At 28.0% G+C, this 16545-nt stretch overlaps 3 protein-coding genes across 3 annotated transcripts; 1 reads left to right on the forward strand and 2 right to left on the reverse strand.

Moving 5' to 3' along the window:
* The first annotated feature begins 810 nt into the window (after nucleotides 1-810).
* LOC112691487 lies at nucleotides 811-12587 on the forward strand. Its single transcript, XM_025565751.1, has 6 exons — nucleotides 811-1109; nucleotides 11338-11431; nucleotides 11535-11795; nucleotides 11882-11951; nucleotides 12263-12428; nucleotides 12500-12587. Exons 2-6 carry the CDS (start codon nucleotides 11342-11344, stop codon nucleotides 12585-12587), a joined length of 675 nt encoding a protein of 224 aa, XP_025421536.1. The 5' UTR covers nucleotides 811-1109; nucleotides 11338-11341.
* On the reverse strand, nucleotides 8298-9056 carry LOC112691485. Its single transcript, XM_025565748.1, has one exon. It carries the CDS (start codon nucleotides 9054-9056, stop codon nucleotides 8298-8300), a length of 759 nt encoding a protein of 252 aa, XP_025421533.1.
* On the reverse strand, nucleotides 8389-9741 carry LOC112691486. The gene is made up of 3 exons (XM_025565749.1): nucleotides 9720-9741; nucleotides 9588-9623; nucleotides 8389-9416 (listed from the first exon to the last, which is right to left on the reverse strand). The coding sequence occupies exons 1-3, from the start codon at nucleotides 9739-9741 to the stop codon at nucleotides 9073-9075; spliced, it is 402 nt and encodes a 133-aa protein (XP_025421534.1). The 3' UTR covers nucleotides 8389-9072.
* Nucleotides 12588-16545: the final 3958 nt, after the last annotated feature.

The raw sequence follows: 16545 nt of genomic DNA on the forward strand, positions 1-16545 counted from the left end.
AGGGTCAAGGCCTTAGTAGCATTAGCATTCGCTGACCAACGTGTCTGTGATGATGTTTTTAAAGAAAGCATTCTCTTTGATTTTAAACTTTGATTTAAGCTATCCCAACGATGAGTTGATATAGAAAAAAATGTTTGAATAATACTGAAATATTTAACTGCATTATTACAACTTTCAACAGCACGAACACCTACTAAATTTATTGAATGTGCTGCGCACGGCAAATATTCAGCAGCTGGAGCTATCTTTTTTATTCGCGCTTGTAATCCCGTATACTTTCAAGCCATATTACTGGCATTATCGTATGACTGGCCAACACAGAGCTCTGCATGGTCCGGTCCGGACCGGTCTGGACTGGACCGGACCGGACCATGGTCCGGTCTAAATCTGTCTTTTACACTAAACGCCTTAGAAGTCCAGTCCATTGTGGTCTGATTTCTAATATTTATGATCTTTTTTTTTGTTATACTATGTAATAAACACACTGGTCCGGTTCGGAAGGTCCAAAATTAAAAAATATTGAATCGGTCTTTTTTTTGTAAAAGTTTTAAATTTATGGTCTGGTCCAGTCCGGTCCGGTTTTATCTAATCAATGTCGGCGAAAAATAAACGAGTGTCTATTTGTAAATTACTTTATTACAATTTAATACGTAAATTAAAATAAACGAAGTAGGGAAATCCCTATATCCAGTCTTATTCACCACCGACAATCATTTCTTAAAATACGTATATTATATCTATAATATGGCATATGCAATACGATTACGAAATACAAATGCAATAGCCTAATAATAATAATAAATTAATATTCCATCGTTATCGGTTATTTCTAGAGGTCCCTATTACACGTGTATGAAATTACATTACGTTCGAACACTAATAACTTATTTCCCAGAACCCCGCGACGAGTGAGTAAAGACGACTCGTCGCGGCGACCAAAATTAATATTATTGTATTTCGAACACGAATCACGATAATAATATCGATAATAATAATCACGATAATAATAAGAATAAAGACCGTTCAGTTTTTCGTATCAACGTTTGTTTTTAAGTGATCCGTTTGGCGTCTATCAAAGTCCAGTATTCAAGTGTCAGTCTTCGGCAGATGTAAGTATTTTGACATTTAAATGTAAATTGAAATAAAAATGTCAATATCTTTGTTTATAATAGTACAGTGTCTTCCCTAGGCCTACTACCTACTACCTTGTACAGTTGTACCTACTATATTTACGTGTGGCGTACCTACTGCCGTGGGTGACAGTGAGAGTGTGAGCTGTCGATGAGGTTTGTGGGAAATATTATTCAGTTTACAGCACCCACATTTAAATAAAAATATTTATATTTAAAATGTAGACTGATGAATTTTATTTGCAATAGGTACTACCCAGTACCCAAGTATTAAAATAATCTATTAAAAGGAGTAATCAATGTTTTTTACATCAGTCACTTATAAATCGTTTGAAAAACTATTGGGTCATCTTTTTCATGTGAAAAAATATTAGTTTTAAGTCAGTATCATAGTTAAAACACATTTTTGAAACTTTGATTTTACCTAGTGGTTAAGCGTTAGGTTTTTTAAGTGCACTCTTATAAGAAGTGTTATATTAATGATAAATGACATTTAATAAATATTTTATCGTGATCTATAATTTAACATGAATAATATTATGTCTGGACTATTCATTCAAAAAACTTGGCAATTTCGTTTCAATCACTGGTTGATACGTTGTAAACTGTAGTAACTACGATATAGTCGTGTTAAGTATTCAAAAATTTGTATTTAAATATTTTTTTTGTATTTCAAATAATTAAAAAATAATTTTTTATTAGTTTTTTAATTCTAAAATACTAAATACTTTTTTCATTCTAGTGGTTTACTTCAACTTCCAATATTTTGTAGAACTCATAAGTTTATAAACACGTTTTTGAATAGGTATTCTATCTATTTGCAATAGTATTTAGTAATGTTGGTAATACAATGAAACTAAATATATTCATATAAAATTTATTGAAAGAATTATTTGAATACATGTGAAAAGTGTTCTTAAACAAGGCCAAGTTAATATTTTATAGTTTATTAGTTTATAGTTCACAATATAACATAATATCCTATGAAATTATTACTGTCACATAATTTAAGTATAATTTTAGTTGTTGCAAAAATTAATCAGGTTTAATATTTTTTACTATTGTCATGGCTACAAATAAACACTATACATAAATGATTTATTTTTTTATTAATCATTTGTTTAGGGTGGTGAAGATTCCTATGATAATTTAAAGTAAAATCTAAGGATATAATTATACCAATTAACACTATGTACTTTATAAAAAATCTAATCTTTGACAATTAATTGATATTGATGTTGATAAATTAATTGATTAATAATGTTATAATTTATAATAGGTGATAGTTTGATAAGTATAGTTTTTACTTATCAGTTGATTAGTAATAAGTAGAGGTCGGATTTATATTCTCTTTAAATCCTTAAAATATGATGTTTTTATGTCACATAAAATAGACAATATATTCTCTTAATATTCTTTCAAAATACCAAATATATGATGTTTTATGTCCTTAAATATGCAAAATATTCATTTAATATCAAAAGAAAAATTCAGTTTAAATTTATTTTTTGTTAATTTGGTTTTAAATATATTTAATTTAATTACTTTTACAAATACAATTGATTACTATATATTATATTGTTCAATGTGTTCCGGTGTCATTTTAGTACGCCGCGCCGGTTTGTAAGAATATTTTTGTAGATGCTGAAGGACCGTTCGACATCAACCGATGTCACTGGAGTATATTGCAAGTTGGCTACCATAGTCGGTAAATAATTTTCCGGAAGTTGTACTGTGTTATATCCACTAAGAATCTGTTCAATATTTCTCAAAAATTTGTATCCTTTGTTTTTTTGTTTGATTAATTTTTATTAAAACCTAGAAATAAATCATTTAGTGAACATTGTATTTATCAAAGTGCTGATATACGTGAAATATTCTCTAACCCCTAAAATATGCTTTTTTATGCAAAATACATTTTTTCTTGTGAATTCTGTGTTTCATGAATCGTAAAGATTTCTCGCTCCCATTTAACTGCATAGAGTAGAAACGAATATGTAAAATCATAAAAATCCGACCTCTAGTAATAAGTAATAACATGGCCTTTTATTATTTAATAGACAAATTTAAATTTTAAATAATACTCAACCATATTAGGCAATGGGCTAGAAAAATATATCAATACTGAATATTATAAAAAACAAAATAAAACATTAAATGTAGGTATAATAATTTAACTTAAAGTTATAGAAAGAATAAAATTAAATAAATGTTGAAGTATTTTTTCAAATTCAATAGTACCAAGAAATTACATTACTTAAAGCTTATTTTTTGTGTTCATTATATTTACAATTTATGTTTCTATATATTATAATTTAAATTGTTTATTTCAAATAATATATTAGTTAGATTTTTAATTCAATTGCATATAATATTCTCATAGGTTAATAAATACTAAAGAATAAGTATTAAATATCTATGAAGAATAAGGATGTTTAAATTATTTAATCACTCTGTTGTAGTTATAATATGTTAAATTAATATCTTATATAATACAGTTTCCTGTATTGGTGTATTATTATTTCATAAAATTAACAATCTTTTCAAAATGTCTAACTTTTAGATAGTTATGTACCTATAAGATATTAAAAAAAAAAATATTAATATTCTATGATAATGAATTGTAATTTATTATATTTTTATTGGTGTAATAAGAGTAACTTATATTGAATTATTGATAGTATACGAGTATAGTTAAAATTTCCTCATTGTCAATTTTTTTTTTTTTATAATTAAGTAATTAAAAAATTATTAACCTATTTTAATTTGTTAACTAATGTAATATAGATATTTCAGCAAATTAATATTTTTGTGACCTAGTTCGCAAGTACGACCCCTCGATATCCCCCAATTACGCCACTAATTATTACTATTTTATCTATTATAACTTGTTGAATTTATAATAGTAATTACATTTTAAATATTTTAACTTTGATTTAATATCAGTATTTTGTTTTTTATACATATTTTAAATTTTGATATGAGTAAAATAATATAGTTTTTATTTTAATTTGTTATTTCTATCCTTAAGTTGACATATTGTATAGTAAATTAGTTTGTATAATTTGTTTATATATTTAAAAATGTAATGTTTTTTAAATTAGCATAACATAACATTTATGAGAGGGTTTTTTGTTTGATTAAAATCTTAAATGAAAAATTATATTTTTTAGTTTTTAGAAATCAACAATGTCCAATATTTTTTATTCTTGAACGTATTTGCAATAATTATACATATATTTGTTTTGTATATCAAATTAAAATACATTTGAGTCTTGACAGGGTTGATACACATTTTTTATAATATTCTCAATTTTTTTCGAAATGTCCTCAGTTACACTACTTATTTCATATAGTTTTATTTATTAAGTATTAAATGTAGAAATGAAGATTTATATTTTCATCTCAACTCAAGTTATGTTAACCTATTTCCATTATGTTAAAATGAAACTACTTTGTTTTTAATCCAAATAACTTCGTGATTAACTTTATAAGGTGGAGGACTTGTCTGATTTAATGGAAACTAGGATAGATTAGGATAGACCAAGCCCCTAATTGTATTATTTGTATTTATTTTGAAGCAAAAATGACTAACAGATTGTTGCATAAATAAACCCTATGAAATAATAGAAGTTTGTATTTTAGTGAAGATACTTATGATTAATGAACCTCATTATAATATTGTGAGCCCAAGGGCCTAGAATCAAAATTATGCACACTGCACAGGGCCTCGCAAAACTTCTGGACGACACTGATAATATAAACCACCAACCTATACTTTTATATAAGTACTTAAATAATGGTTTGTTTTACTACAATCTACATTTTTTTTTTTAATTTGAGAGGTAGTAATATGATTTTATAATATTGATATTTAATTTAGAATAAAAGTACCTTATTATTATTAATAGTTGATGAGGTATATTTTTTTAAATTGACTTTAAATAGCTTTAAATGAGCTTAAATAGCTTTCAACTCCAGCCAATTTTATAATATACCTACAAAGGAATAATCATTTGCTGAGTGTAAATATATGCATATGCATCACTTAAATATTCTTTATATTTTTCAAAATCATAATTTAAATTATTTTGTGAAAAAAAGGTGAATAAATCAGTTTCTAATTTTATTGTATTTTTGTATATTTTTTTAATTATAATTCTCACAAAATTAATGCTAGCATTAATTGTTTTTTTATTAAATTATTTTAGAATCATGAATAACTCCCAAGAAATACGTGAATTTTTGGACTCAAGTTTTCTAAGTCCTCCAACCATTACATATACTAAGGGATATTTAAGAAACAATACTCCAACACCAGATAACACAATGGATGATGCTTCTAATTTTTCTTTCGCTTCAAGTTCTTCATCTTTAATTGATACTACTCCATTGTCAACAAACATCAATATTTCAAGCTCAAAAACTGTAATCAAACGGAAATTGTTAAATGATACTGGGGAGTATATGTTGGTACCACACGGCGGAAAAAATACAATTTGGGAAAAATTTCAAACGGTTATGTTTGTTAAACAAAATATAGAAAATTTGGATTCAACGAATTCTCCTGATGAAGAATTGACTGATTTTGTTGCATGTATCAAATGCAAAAAACTCTATAGAAAAAGCACAGGAACAGCTACACTGAACAGACACAAATGTATCTATGAACTAAAATCACAAAAAACAATCGAAATGTATACTAAAGTCACAAACAAGAAAAAAAAATAATACCAACACATTTAAAAAATGAAACAATAGAAAAATGTGTTAAATATTGTTGTTTGGATATTAGACCAATGTCTGCTATTAATGGTGAAGGTTTAAAGAGTTTTGGTCAATTTCTATTGAACACTGGTGCAACATTTGGAAGAACTGACATAACTGATATTTTGCCTCATCCAACTACTATATCTAGACATATACAAAAAACTGCTAACGAAATAAGAAATGAGCTTTTTAAATATATATTTGTTTGTATAAAAAAAAAGTTGTGTGCATCGACTTGTGACATGTGGACGGACAACTATAGAAAAAATAGTTACATGTCAATAACATTGGATTATATTGATAGTAACTGGGAACTTAATAATCGCCTACTCATGACTGGCCAATTTCCTAGTTATGAAACAAAAACTGGTGAAAATATAAAACGATTTATGTCTAATTTTTTTTGTCAAATATCTGAATCAGCTTCTGAGGTAAATAATGATTTGATGTCCTGTGTCACTTTTGTTACTGACCAAGGTTCAAATATGTTAAGCGCACTTAGAAACTACAATAGATTGAATTGTTGCGCTCACTTACTAAACACGGTTTTGAGAAATTTGTTTGACATCAAATTTTTAGAGCAAGAAGAAGAATTTGGAATTAAACCATTAGAACCCATTTTAACATTAATGGTTGAATGTAAAAACTTGGTTAAATATATGAAAAGCTCTGGAAGAAATTGTGAGCTTAGCAAAGGACTTGTGCAAGAGATTGAGACGAGGTGGAACACTCGACTATTAATGTTTCAGTCAGTACATAGAGCACTTCCAGAAATTATTCAAATTCACGGAGAAGACTTTGGTCATATCAAAAATATTAACACTGATTTACTTAAACAAATTATTCAGTTTTTAGAACCATTCAAGAAAGCCTCTGATGATCTTGAGGGTGACAAATGCTCAACTATCCATAAAGCAATTTTATATCAACAGTTTTTAAAAAAGCATTAAAAAAAGTATGCTGATTTTCACATCAATATATTGTGTAACAGTGGTGAAGAACCTACAACTAACTCCATTTTACAGATATTAGGAAAACAAGGATTAAAACTCATGGATTCTAAATTCCAATTATTTAATGAGCATGAAATTGCTGTATTTTTGTCACCAAAATTTAAATCATTAAAAATGTTTAGTGAAAATGATAAAGCCCGTGTCCATCAAAATATTGAGGTAAAACTGTTGCAGATTGAATTAGAAGAAAATAGTGACTCAAGTATTCTACAACCAATAGAAAGAGATGTTCCTAAAAAATCTTCCGAGATTACACCGTTCTCAGAGTGGGAGGATGCTGAAAATGATTCCGAAGATTCAGTAAATGTCCCCAAGTATAAAAAAGAACTAGAAGAGTACAAACAAAAATACTTTGAGTTTGATATAAAAGAAGATAATGTTTTAACATTTTGGAAAAATCAAATATTAAATTTTCCTCTCTTATCCATATTGGCTAAGCAAATATTTGCTATTCCAGCAAGTAGCGCTAGTAGTGAGCGATCATTTAGTACTGCTGGAAGAGTGGTTGAAGAGCGAAGGAGTTGCCTTAGTGGCTCATCTGTGGATGCAATTTTATTTTTAAACAACCATTTCAAAAATTTAGAAAAATAAAGTTTCTAATTTATTATTGTTATCTATTAATTATTTATTATATATATATGTTCTAAGTATATAATATGTTTTGGTCACATTTTCTACTATTGAATAAAAATAAATCAATATCAGTTCTGAATAACAATAACTATATAATGTATTATTGGTTTTTATAATTGTTGTCAGGTTTTTATTATTTTTGTCACAACATAACATATTAATTGTTTATTTTTAGAATCAACTATGGAGGCTATTGCCAATTGACTACTTCTATTATTGTATGCATGATCTACTGGGTTGATATGACAACTTAATTATAATGTGCATATAAGTATAACATAATATGTTAATCATATACAATAATAACGTTAACGTATTATGTTAATCAATACTAACATTCGAGTAAAAAATAATGCTCAAATATATTTAAAATAGGTATGTTGGTATGTGGTATAACATTGGGAAATACATTTAGTATAACGTAGTATTACAACAATAAGTAATTAAGTTCCAATTATTATACTGTAGTTGTTTAAGTCATACTCATTTTTTTTCAGTTATAATTTAAATTTATGTCCTTTATAATTAAGTCTAGTCCGATTCGGTCCGATCCAGTCCTGCCTAATACCTTTATAGATTGGTCCGGTCTAGTCTTAAATTAAAAATTTAATTTAAGTCTAGTCTCCGGTCTTCTACTGAGAAATTTTTTTTTCATCGGTCCATTTTGGTCTTTTTTAAAAAATTAAAAATATATCGGTTTAGTCTGGTCCAGTTGCATTGCCATACATATTGGTTCGGTCCAGTCTCGGTCTTAAATATTCTCCATCGGTCCGGTCCGGTCCAAGAAATTACGGACCGTGCAGAGCTCTACAACACAGTTCTCAATATTTAAACCTAATTGTTTTATTGTTTCAATAACAGTTGATGTTAAGTATTCAGCATTATGACTATAAATATCTATAAATTTTATAAAACGTTCAATGGCTTGGCCATCAGATTTTACATAACGTAAAACTATAGCTAGTTGGTCTATATGTGTCACATCTGGCGTTGAGTCTACAATAAGGCCAAAATATTTAGCATTTTTTATTTCTTCTACAATTACATTTAAAACTTTATCTGCCATCAGTGATATAAGCTCACGAATTATATGGGGTGAAATATAATTAGATTTTCCACTAACTTTATTTCCATAATTATTTAAATGTTCCTTAAGGAATGGGTCAAATTTAGCTATTAATTCCATAATACCTAAAAAATTACCATTATGGGAATTACCTAATATTTCATTTTCCCCAAAAAAAGCTAAACCTCTTTGGCCAAACTGAATTACAGCTATAGTACGTTTTAATTCTACAGAACGATTGGAATAATCACATATTACATTTCTATGAGTAGTTGAATTCTCATGTTCAATAAGCCGTTCAGTAATATGATGCCAATCACTATAACCTTCCTTGCAAAGTAAATGTTTTGAAGTTTTAGCATAAAATTTACAAATATAACAGAATACGCTGACACCCGAGGGAGAATATATTAACCAAGTTCTTGGAACTGAGGTACCATTCATTTTTGTTATATAAAAATTATGTTTTTTTTAATTTACGAGAAATACCTCTTATCGATTTCTTGGACTCGTCTATAGTTTGAATATTTTGATTTGGAGGATGAAGTGTGAAGTATTCCCAAAAATTGTCCGTTATGGATAAGGGCCATAAAGCAATATCGTCAATGAAATTTTCAAAATTGATTTGTTTTATATCGTTATTAATTGTATTTAAATTATTATCGATTGGATTTTGATCATGTTTTTCAAGTTCATTTTCAAATAAACTTACCATAGATTGAGTCGTAGATTCTTCATTAATCGTTAGTTCATTTGATTTAACCTGGTTAGTAATATTTTCTGAATTTAAATTTTGTGAATTGACTAAAAAATAAAAAATAAATATAAATATTACATATATATACTTGAGTAATGAGTATTATTTAAAAACATAAAATAAGAGTATATATATTATTATTATTAGTAGCTATATTATTTCGTTTTTTTTTCTCGGACAATAATATATTTTATTATAAATTAGTTTGAACTACTTACTTTCTGAATTATCAATAATAAGTGATGGAGATGATTCTGTATTAATTTTAACAACATATTTATTTAAATTTCCACGTAACTTTTTAATTTCTTCTTCTTTTTTTTCTTTTAATTTTCTTTTGGCGGAGCTACTTAGATATTTTTTTGGTAACATTTTATATAAAATAAAATAATATAATATGTCGCTCGTTGGAATCATAAATCACAACTGTACGTCTGTACATTTGTATTATTTGTCGACCACCACCAATTACGAGTAATGTACTCGTAATAAAAATATATATATTATGTACAATGTTATCGGCGTTATCGTGCATGGCTATAATGCGAGCTGTGTATTTATTATTATTTTTACCACAAAATAATATAAAATGGTGTGACTATAGTTATCACATTGCGGGGAAAAGGTTGTATTATTATTCAGTTTATAAATTATACCATACGAATATTTCTAAGCTTATAGTCTATAGCTAAAAATACAAACTATTGGTTTCTTAATTCTTGCACTATTATATAAACTATCTTTGTATTTTTGTTTTATGTATATATTTTATTATGTCATTTGTCTTGATATTATGTCCTAGACAAAAACAATAAAAAAAAAAATTTATTTCGACAAAATAATATATTACAAAGTTAGTCACCAGTGGGCCCCTTGGCCACGTAGGCCCAGGACAAATGTCTATTTTGTCCGTGCGTAAATATGGCCCTGCTACTACATATACATAGTGATGTGAGTTTGTATTATACAGTGGTATAAAACTGTATTATACAAGGTATTATACACTTAGTATAAAATTATTTTATACAGACGGTATGAAAAAAAAATGAAAGCGTTATTTTTGGTACCTCAGTAAGTATCTTTAGTAACTCAACTATTAATTTTTTAGTTGTACTTATAGATCTTATATATGGTACTTATAGATGGATCTTCAATAAAGTACAGTATTATTAAAAAAATTAAAAATATACAATATTATTGTAATCATGTTAATTTAGAATTCAGGTATTAAAAATGGCTAAGATCAATTTATTGTGCTATTATAATCAATTATTGTAAATATATAGGTACAATGAGATAGTATATAACGATAGAAGTTTTAAGCATAGTTTTCTTTTTATTTCTATTTAAAAAAATATGTATTTCTATGTATAACATACATACCTATATCATAGTTGCAAATTGTACTCTTGAAAAAAAGAAAAACTGGTTGAAAGCTACGTATCTGTTAGTAGACATAGACTGGTACCATGTCACTAGGTAAAACAAATACTATTAGGTATATATTCCAAATCTTTTGAGAATTGGGTGGAAAACAATGTAAAAAGATAATGGTTTAAAATTATTTGCTTAAAGACTAATGGTAGTTGGGCCATTAAGAAATACTATTTGTAAATAATATATATCTATTCTATCCTTTAAATAAAATAATGTCTTTATCATTTACTTATATTAGACATAAGTACATAATTATTGTATTACCTGTATATTTAATAAAAGAATTGTAATCACTGACTCTGTGTGCAATATCTTGTAAAATATATCGAAAAGCATTAAATTATTTAAACTTGTGATAGTTCAAGTCCAATAAAATAAATAATCATAATTTATGAGTGCTGTATCGTTTAATATACATTTTATTCATTTAAATAATATTTCTAGTGTCCAAATGCCATTGATCTCTATGCAAAATTATTGTTAAACCTTTAAATTATTCATGTCCTATACATTTAAATCAAATCTTTCCAGTTATATGAAAACTACGTATGCTTCTCAAAGACAAATGATTTTAAATGCTGATCCAATTGATACAATATTATTGGAATGGCCATTCCTCGGCAAGGTAATTTTTGTTTATAGTATGGATTTTATTTTTATAAAATCATAAATAATGTTGTAAATCAGTACATAAAATGTTAAATATAATGTTATATTCATATCTATAGGAACTATACCTGAAGAACCATTTCTACTTCCTAACCAATATAGAAGATAATAATTTTAAAACAAAAATACCCACAATGTTAAAGTTTGTCCAGGCAGAAGCTGAAAGAAAGCGTAAAGATAATAATCTGCAAACAACATTAATGGATATAATTAAAGACCATGACAATAATAACAATAATTATAGTGATTTTTTGACGATATTATTATGTTACATGGCTATTATGAAAGAGAATATTGAGCTGATGTTTATTATGTTTGAAGTAAATATTAATATCTACCTATAGCCTTTCATTTTATTTTTCCATCAACTCATTTAATTATTATATCTTTTTTAATTAAATTATAGGACACATGTAGTCTTGATGAAGTGCAATCAAATAAGAAAATAATTTCAACACCTGTTGTAGTTTGTCTTGGTAAGATAGTTTTATAAAATATAATCAATTTCTTTTCTTAAGTAAAAATGTCTCGCACTTAGACCCAACTTGTTACATATTGTTAGATGAAATATTAATAGTAAACAAACAATTTTGAGAGAAGTCATACTATTGAAACTGAAAATTGTATTATGTTGAATAAATCTCTTAATTCATTGTAATATATCTAATAATGTATTTTAAAAAACCTGTTTCTCTATAATTTAAGTACTTATGGATAATTTGATGATTGTAATTCCTAATTGCTAGTTTTATGCCATATATATAATAATTATGTAACAAATGCATAGGTAATATTTGGTTGAATCCAAAATGTTTTGTTTTTGTGGACAAGCAATGTTTATGGCGTGAACCAGTGACAGTTGAAGAGGCCATTATAATAATGTTTATGTCTTTTTATGTATTTAACATTAAATATCCTAAGGAATTGGCTGGTATTTTGCAGTTTCTCCAAAGGTAACACATTTATTTTATAACAATAATTCCTATACTAAAAATTATTTAATTATTTTTATGTTTTTTTACAGTTCTATGTTTAATATAAATGAAAAAGAGAATAAGGTAAAGAAGAAAATTTCTGCTGAAAAATTTGTTTCAAAATTACTTAACTCATGACAGATTATGATAGTTATGTAAAAAAGTGGATATGTTAATTTTTTTTTTTTTTTACATTTTTTTTCTGTTATAAAAAGGGTATATATTATACTTACGGAGTTACCTGATATACATGTTTATATATGTAAATAACATTATTAAGTTTAAATATATGAAAACAGTTTTTTAATATTATTATATTTTATTATTATTATTATATATATATATACTAGCCGACCCGTCACAGCTTCGCCCATGAACTCCGTTAATTTTTTATTCAAATATTATTGTTTAATGTGATCGGCAAGTAAATATAAAAAAACGGTTAATGAAAACGAATTAAAATTTTTCTAGCGTTATAAATGATAAAAATAAATACAGATAAAAAAGAAATAATTTATGGTTGATAAAGAATTTGATTGAAGTTGATGAAGAAAAAAAAGAAAAAAAAAGAATTAAAATAAGAATTTTATAAGACTTCTGAGTATATGATGTTTTTTGTTATATTTCCTGTTGAAATTAAAATCATAAGATGATTCGGGTCCCCAGTTCGAAAAAATGCCACGTATAATTGCCCATGTGAAAAGCACTCTGTACGAAGATCTACGCCAACGTACTTGAATGTTTGACCTTGCGCTTTGTTTGTGGTAATGGCAAAAGAAACTTTAACCGGGAATCGAAGCCGTTTGAAAGAAAACGGCAATTCAGAGGGAATCATGGAATTTCTTGGAACAAATGCAATTTCTCCTTTCGCTGGCCCTGTAAGAATTACGGCTTCTATAATATTATTTCGCAACGATTTTATTTGTAATCTTGTACCGTTACATAAGTTCGGTGGTTCAAAATTACGTAATAATGTAATTGGAGCACCAATTTTTAATTTTAGCTTATGAGGAGGAAATCCCGAAGGAGAAAGAGAATTGAGAAATTCTTGTGGATACTGAATAGCATCATCTGTTGATGTAACTGTATCAATAGATAGATATTCACGTAAGTGTCCATCGAATTTTAGAAGGATGATATCATTCATTTCTCCTGCTGTTACATTTCTCGAAGAGATAATAGCTCTTTCACATAACCACTGATAAGATTTATTGGACAGATTAAAAATGTCAGGATAAACTGTAGAAATCAACTCTTCCACGTTATTGACCACCCGTCCAATCGTGTGATTGACAGAAATGTAACCATTTTCATTTTCTAAAGTTCCATTTCCAATTTTCAACAACTGTGCTGAAAAAATATCGTCCCCTCCGCATAAATAAACTCTCATGTTTGTTCGCAAATAAAGTTTTTCAACATAGTTCCATATATGAGAAGATTTTAAGCAAGCATTAACGACATCAGCTCGAGTACCTTTAGGGATTACTGGTAAGGTTTGACGGAAATCACCAGCGAAAACAAATGTTATTCCACCCATAAACTTATTATTACACCTAAGATCTCTTAATATTCGATCAATTGCTTCGATATGTGATCTATGACTCATTGTACACTCATCCCACACAACGAATAAGGATTTTTGAAGAATTTTTCCAAGAGGGCCATTTTTACGAATCGGACAAACGTATTCTGTATCAAATAATACATTTAACGGTAACTTGAAAGTCGAGTCAGCAGTTCTGCCGCCACTAAGGAGAGTTGCTGCTATACCAGATGAAGCTACTGCTAATGCAACTTTACCTGAGGATCTAATTTGAGCCAACAACAAATTAATTAGGAATATTTTTCCTGTACCACCCGGAGCATCTAAAAAAAAAACTCTACCTTGATGATTCATTACGCTATCTATAATAACATTAAAAGCATATTTTTGATCATTTACTAATTTTGGTAAATTGATTTCTACAAATTCTTGTAATCGGTTATTATCGTAAGAACGCAAAATTGAGAATTCAAAAGGATCAGATGCATTTTTATTTCGAACAGGTGAGTTCATTCCAAATTCAGTTAAATATTTTTCAGACAGACAAACAACTTAATCTTCTATTTCAATCAAACCTCTATTAAATATTTCATCAGAAAAAGTAAATTGTAAGTCATTTAATCGAGTGCGCTTTGTATGAAGAATAGCTTCACAAAAATCATTTCTGAACTGTTCCCAGAAAGATTGAGGTTCACACGGTTGGCAGAAAACTATGATTATTACGAATAATTCTCTTAATTTTGAAGGACTTTCTGAAAGAGTTGCCTCCGTTAGAGCATTTTTCCTTTGCTCGTCATTTTCTAAAAGCCCAAGAGCAAAACAGGTAGCTTTAAAATCCGCGTGAATGACTCCATCAAAGGCCTTCAAGCTTTCAAATGAAGTAGGACCTTGTTCATAATTTAGTAACAATCTTAAATGGAAGCACTCACTTTGATTTGGGTGAATCATGTAAATTCTACCAATGGTAGTGTCCATTTTTATTCCTGGCCAACCTGGAACATCTTTTCCCCGTCTTCTCTTTAACCAGCCTTTGCTATCATCCCAGGTATAATAAGAAAGAACTTCATGATAGAACAGTGTTTTCGCAAAATCATCATGTGAACACAGTTCAAAAAATGCAGTTAGTGTCGTTTTTCTTGGATTTTCAATAACTTGATGAAGATTATTAGCATTAAAGAAAACACGCTGTCCATTTTCTAGATGAACAGCCAAGTGCTGAACTGTCGGATCTCTATCATGGATTTCAAAATTGAAAATTCTCCAGAACGCTTCAGAAGTACATATGTATTAACCATTCAAATAATTTATAATCTCATCGTTTCCACGATTAATAGAAAAAGTAGCTCTATCTGATCCTTTATTAATATATTTATATATGTATTTTATCGCTTTAACCGAATAACAGTATTCTACGTTAATATGCGCATTAAAGTACCTAGATAACACTGGACAATACGGTATAACCCAACGGTTGTCAACCACGATTTCTGTTTGACCACGAACTTTTAATATTGCAGTATAACCTCCATCATCTGGTGATCTCTGTCGGTAAGTCGGATAACCATCATCTCCAGTTTGAGTATCCTTGACCAATTTGTGAGGGTATTTCTTACTAAATTTTCCATTATTCATACATGGCGATCTAATATTTAACTCGCCGCATTCTTCTTGCATTATTCTTGCATACTACTTCATAAAGTATAGGATCTCTGCCTTTGTTTGGTATTTCGGCAGAAATAATTTTATCAATTTCATCTGGCTGAATTTTCGTTTGTAACCAAAAACCTCGTTTTTGCCATTCAACACTGTAAACATAACAATTTACATCACCGAAAATATATTTATTTTTTAATACATGCATAAACTTTTTTAGTTTGAGATGAAAAACTCTAGAGATTATATCGTGTCTATCAAACGACTTTTGGTCTTGAAATAATTCATTTTTTATTTCCGGCCATTCCGGGTTGCATGTGAAAGTAATAAATAAATCTGGAAGGCCAAATTTACGAACATAAGTCATGGCATCCTGATTTTTTTCATGCATGTAACGTGAGGAGCCAGTAAAAGAGGAGGGAAGAATTACTTGTTGCCCCACGTTATTATCATTAATATTTACATCATTGTTAACACCATCTCGGAGGTGAACATAATCATCCGCACGTAGTTGTTTTTGATGGTTACGAATTAAGTGTAGTCTTTCAGAAATCATTTTTACCATCATATCTACGGCGAATTGGCTGTATAATGTTTTGTAATAATGTAGATGATTTAGACTTGTTTCTCTAATCATAAACCTATAAGAATAAAATTGCATGCAGGAGACAGTTTTTGTTCAATTTTGGTTATTTTTCTATAAAGTATTAATATAATAACCGTCTTCGCTTCTAGTATACATCAATGGATATTGCAGTGCATCATAAGATCTATTAGATCAATTCGGAAACACGACTCAAGTGTCCACTCCGACCGTGCAGAACTATATCTCTGGGACCTTTATCTTTATTAACTAATAATACAGCTACTTCATCGATGGTAGGTGCATTATATTGACCT

The sequence above is a fragment of the Sipha flava genome, unplaced genomic scaffold (genome assembly GCF_003268045.1).
Source record: "Sipha flava isolate LNK unplaced genomic scaffold, YSA_version1 618_pilon_pilon, whole genome shotgun sequence".
NCBI classification, from domain to species: domain Eukaryota; kingdom Metazoa; phylum Arthropoda; class Insecta; order Hemiptera; family Aphididae; genus Sipha; species Sipha flava.

Coding starts and splice junctions, on each gene's coding strand:
- LOC112691485 (XM_025565748.1), bottom strand. CDS start 9,056: ATGAATGGTACCTCAGTTCCAAGAACTTGGTTAATATATTCTCCCTCG.
- LOC112691486 (XM_025565749.1), bottom strand. CDS start 9,741: ATGTTACCAAAAAAATATCTAA. Junction 9,624..9,719: donor GTTACCAAAAAAATATCTAA/GTAGCTCCGCCA, acceptor AAATTAATACAG/AATCATCTCCATCACTTATT. Junction 9,417..9,587: donor TATTATTGATAATTCAGAAA/GTAAGTAGTTCA, acceptor TTTATTTTTTAG/TCAATTCACAAAATTTAAAT.
- LOC112691487 (XM_025565751.1), top strand. CDS start 11,342: ATGAAAACTACGTATGCTTCTCAAAGACAAATGATTTTAAATGCTGAT. Junction 11,432..11,534: donor AATGGCCATTCCTCGGCAAG/GTAATTTTTGTT, acceptor TCATATCTATAG/GAACTATACCTGAAGAACCA. Junction 11,796..11,881: donor TGATGTTTATTATGTTTGAA/GTAAATATTAAT, acceptor ATTAAATTATAG/GACACATGTAGTCTTGATGA.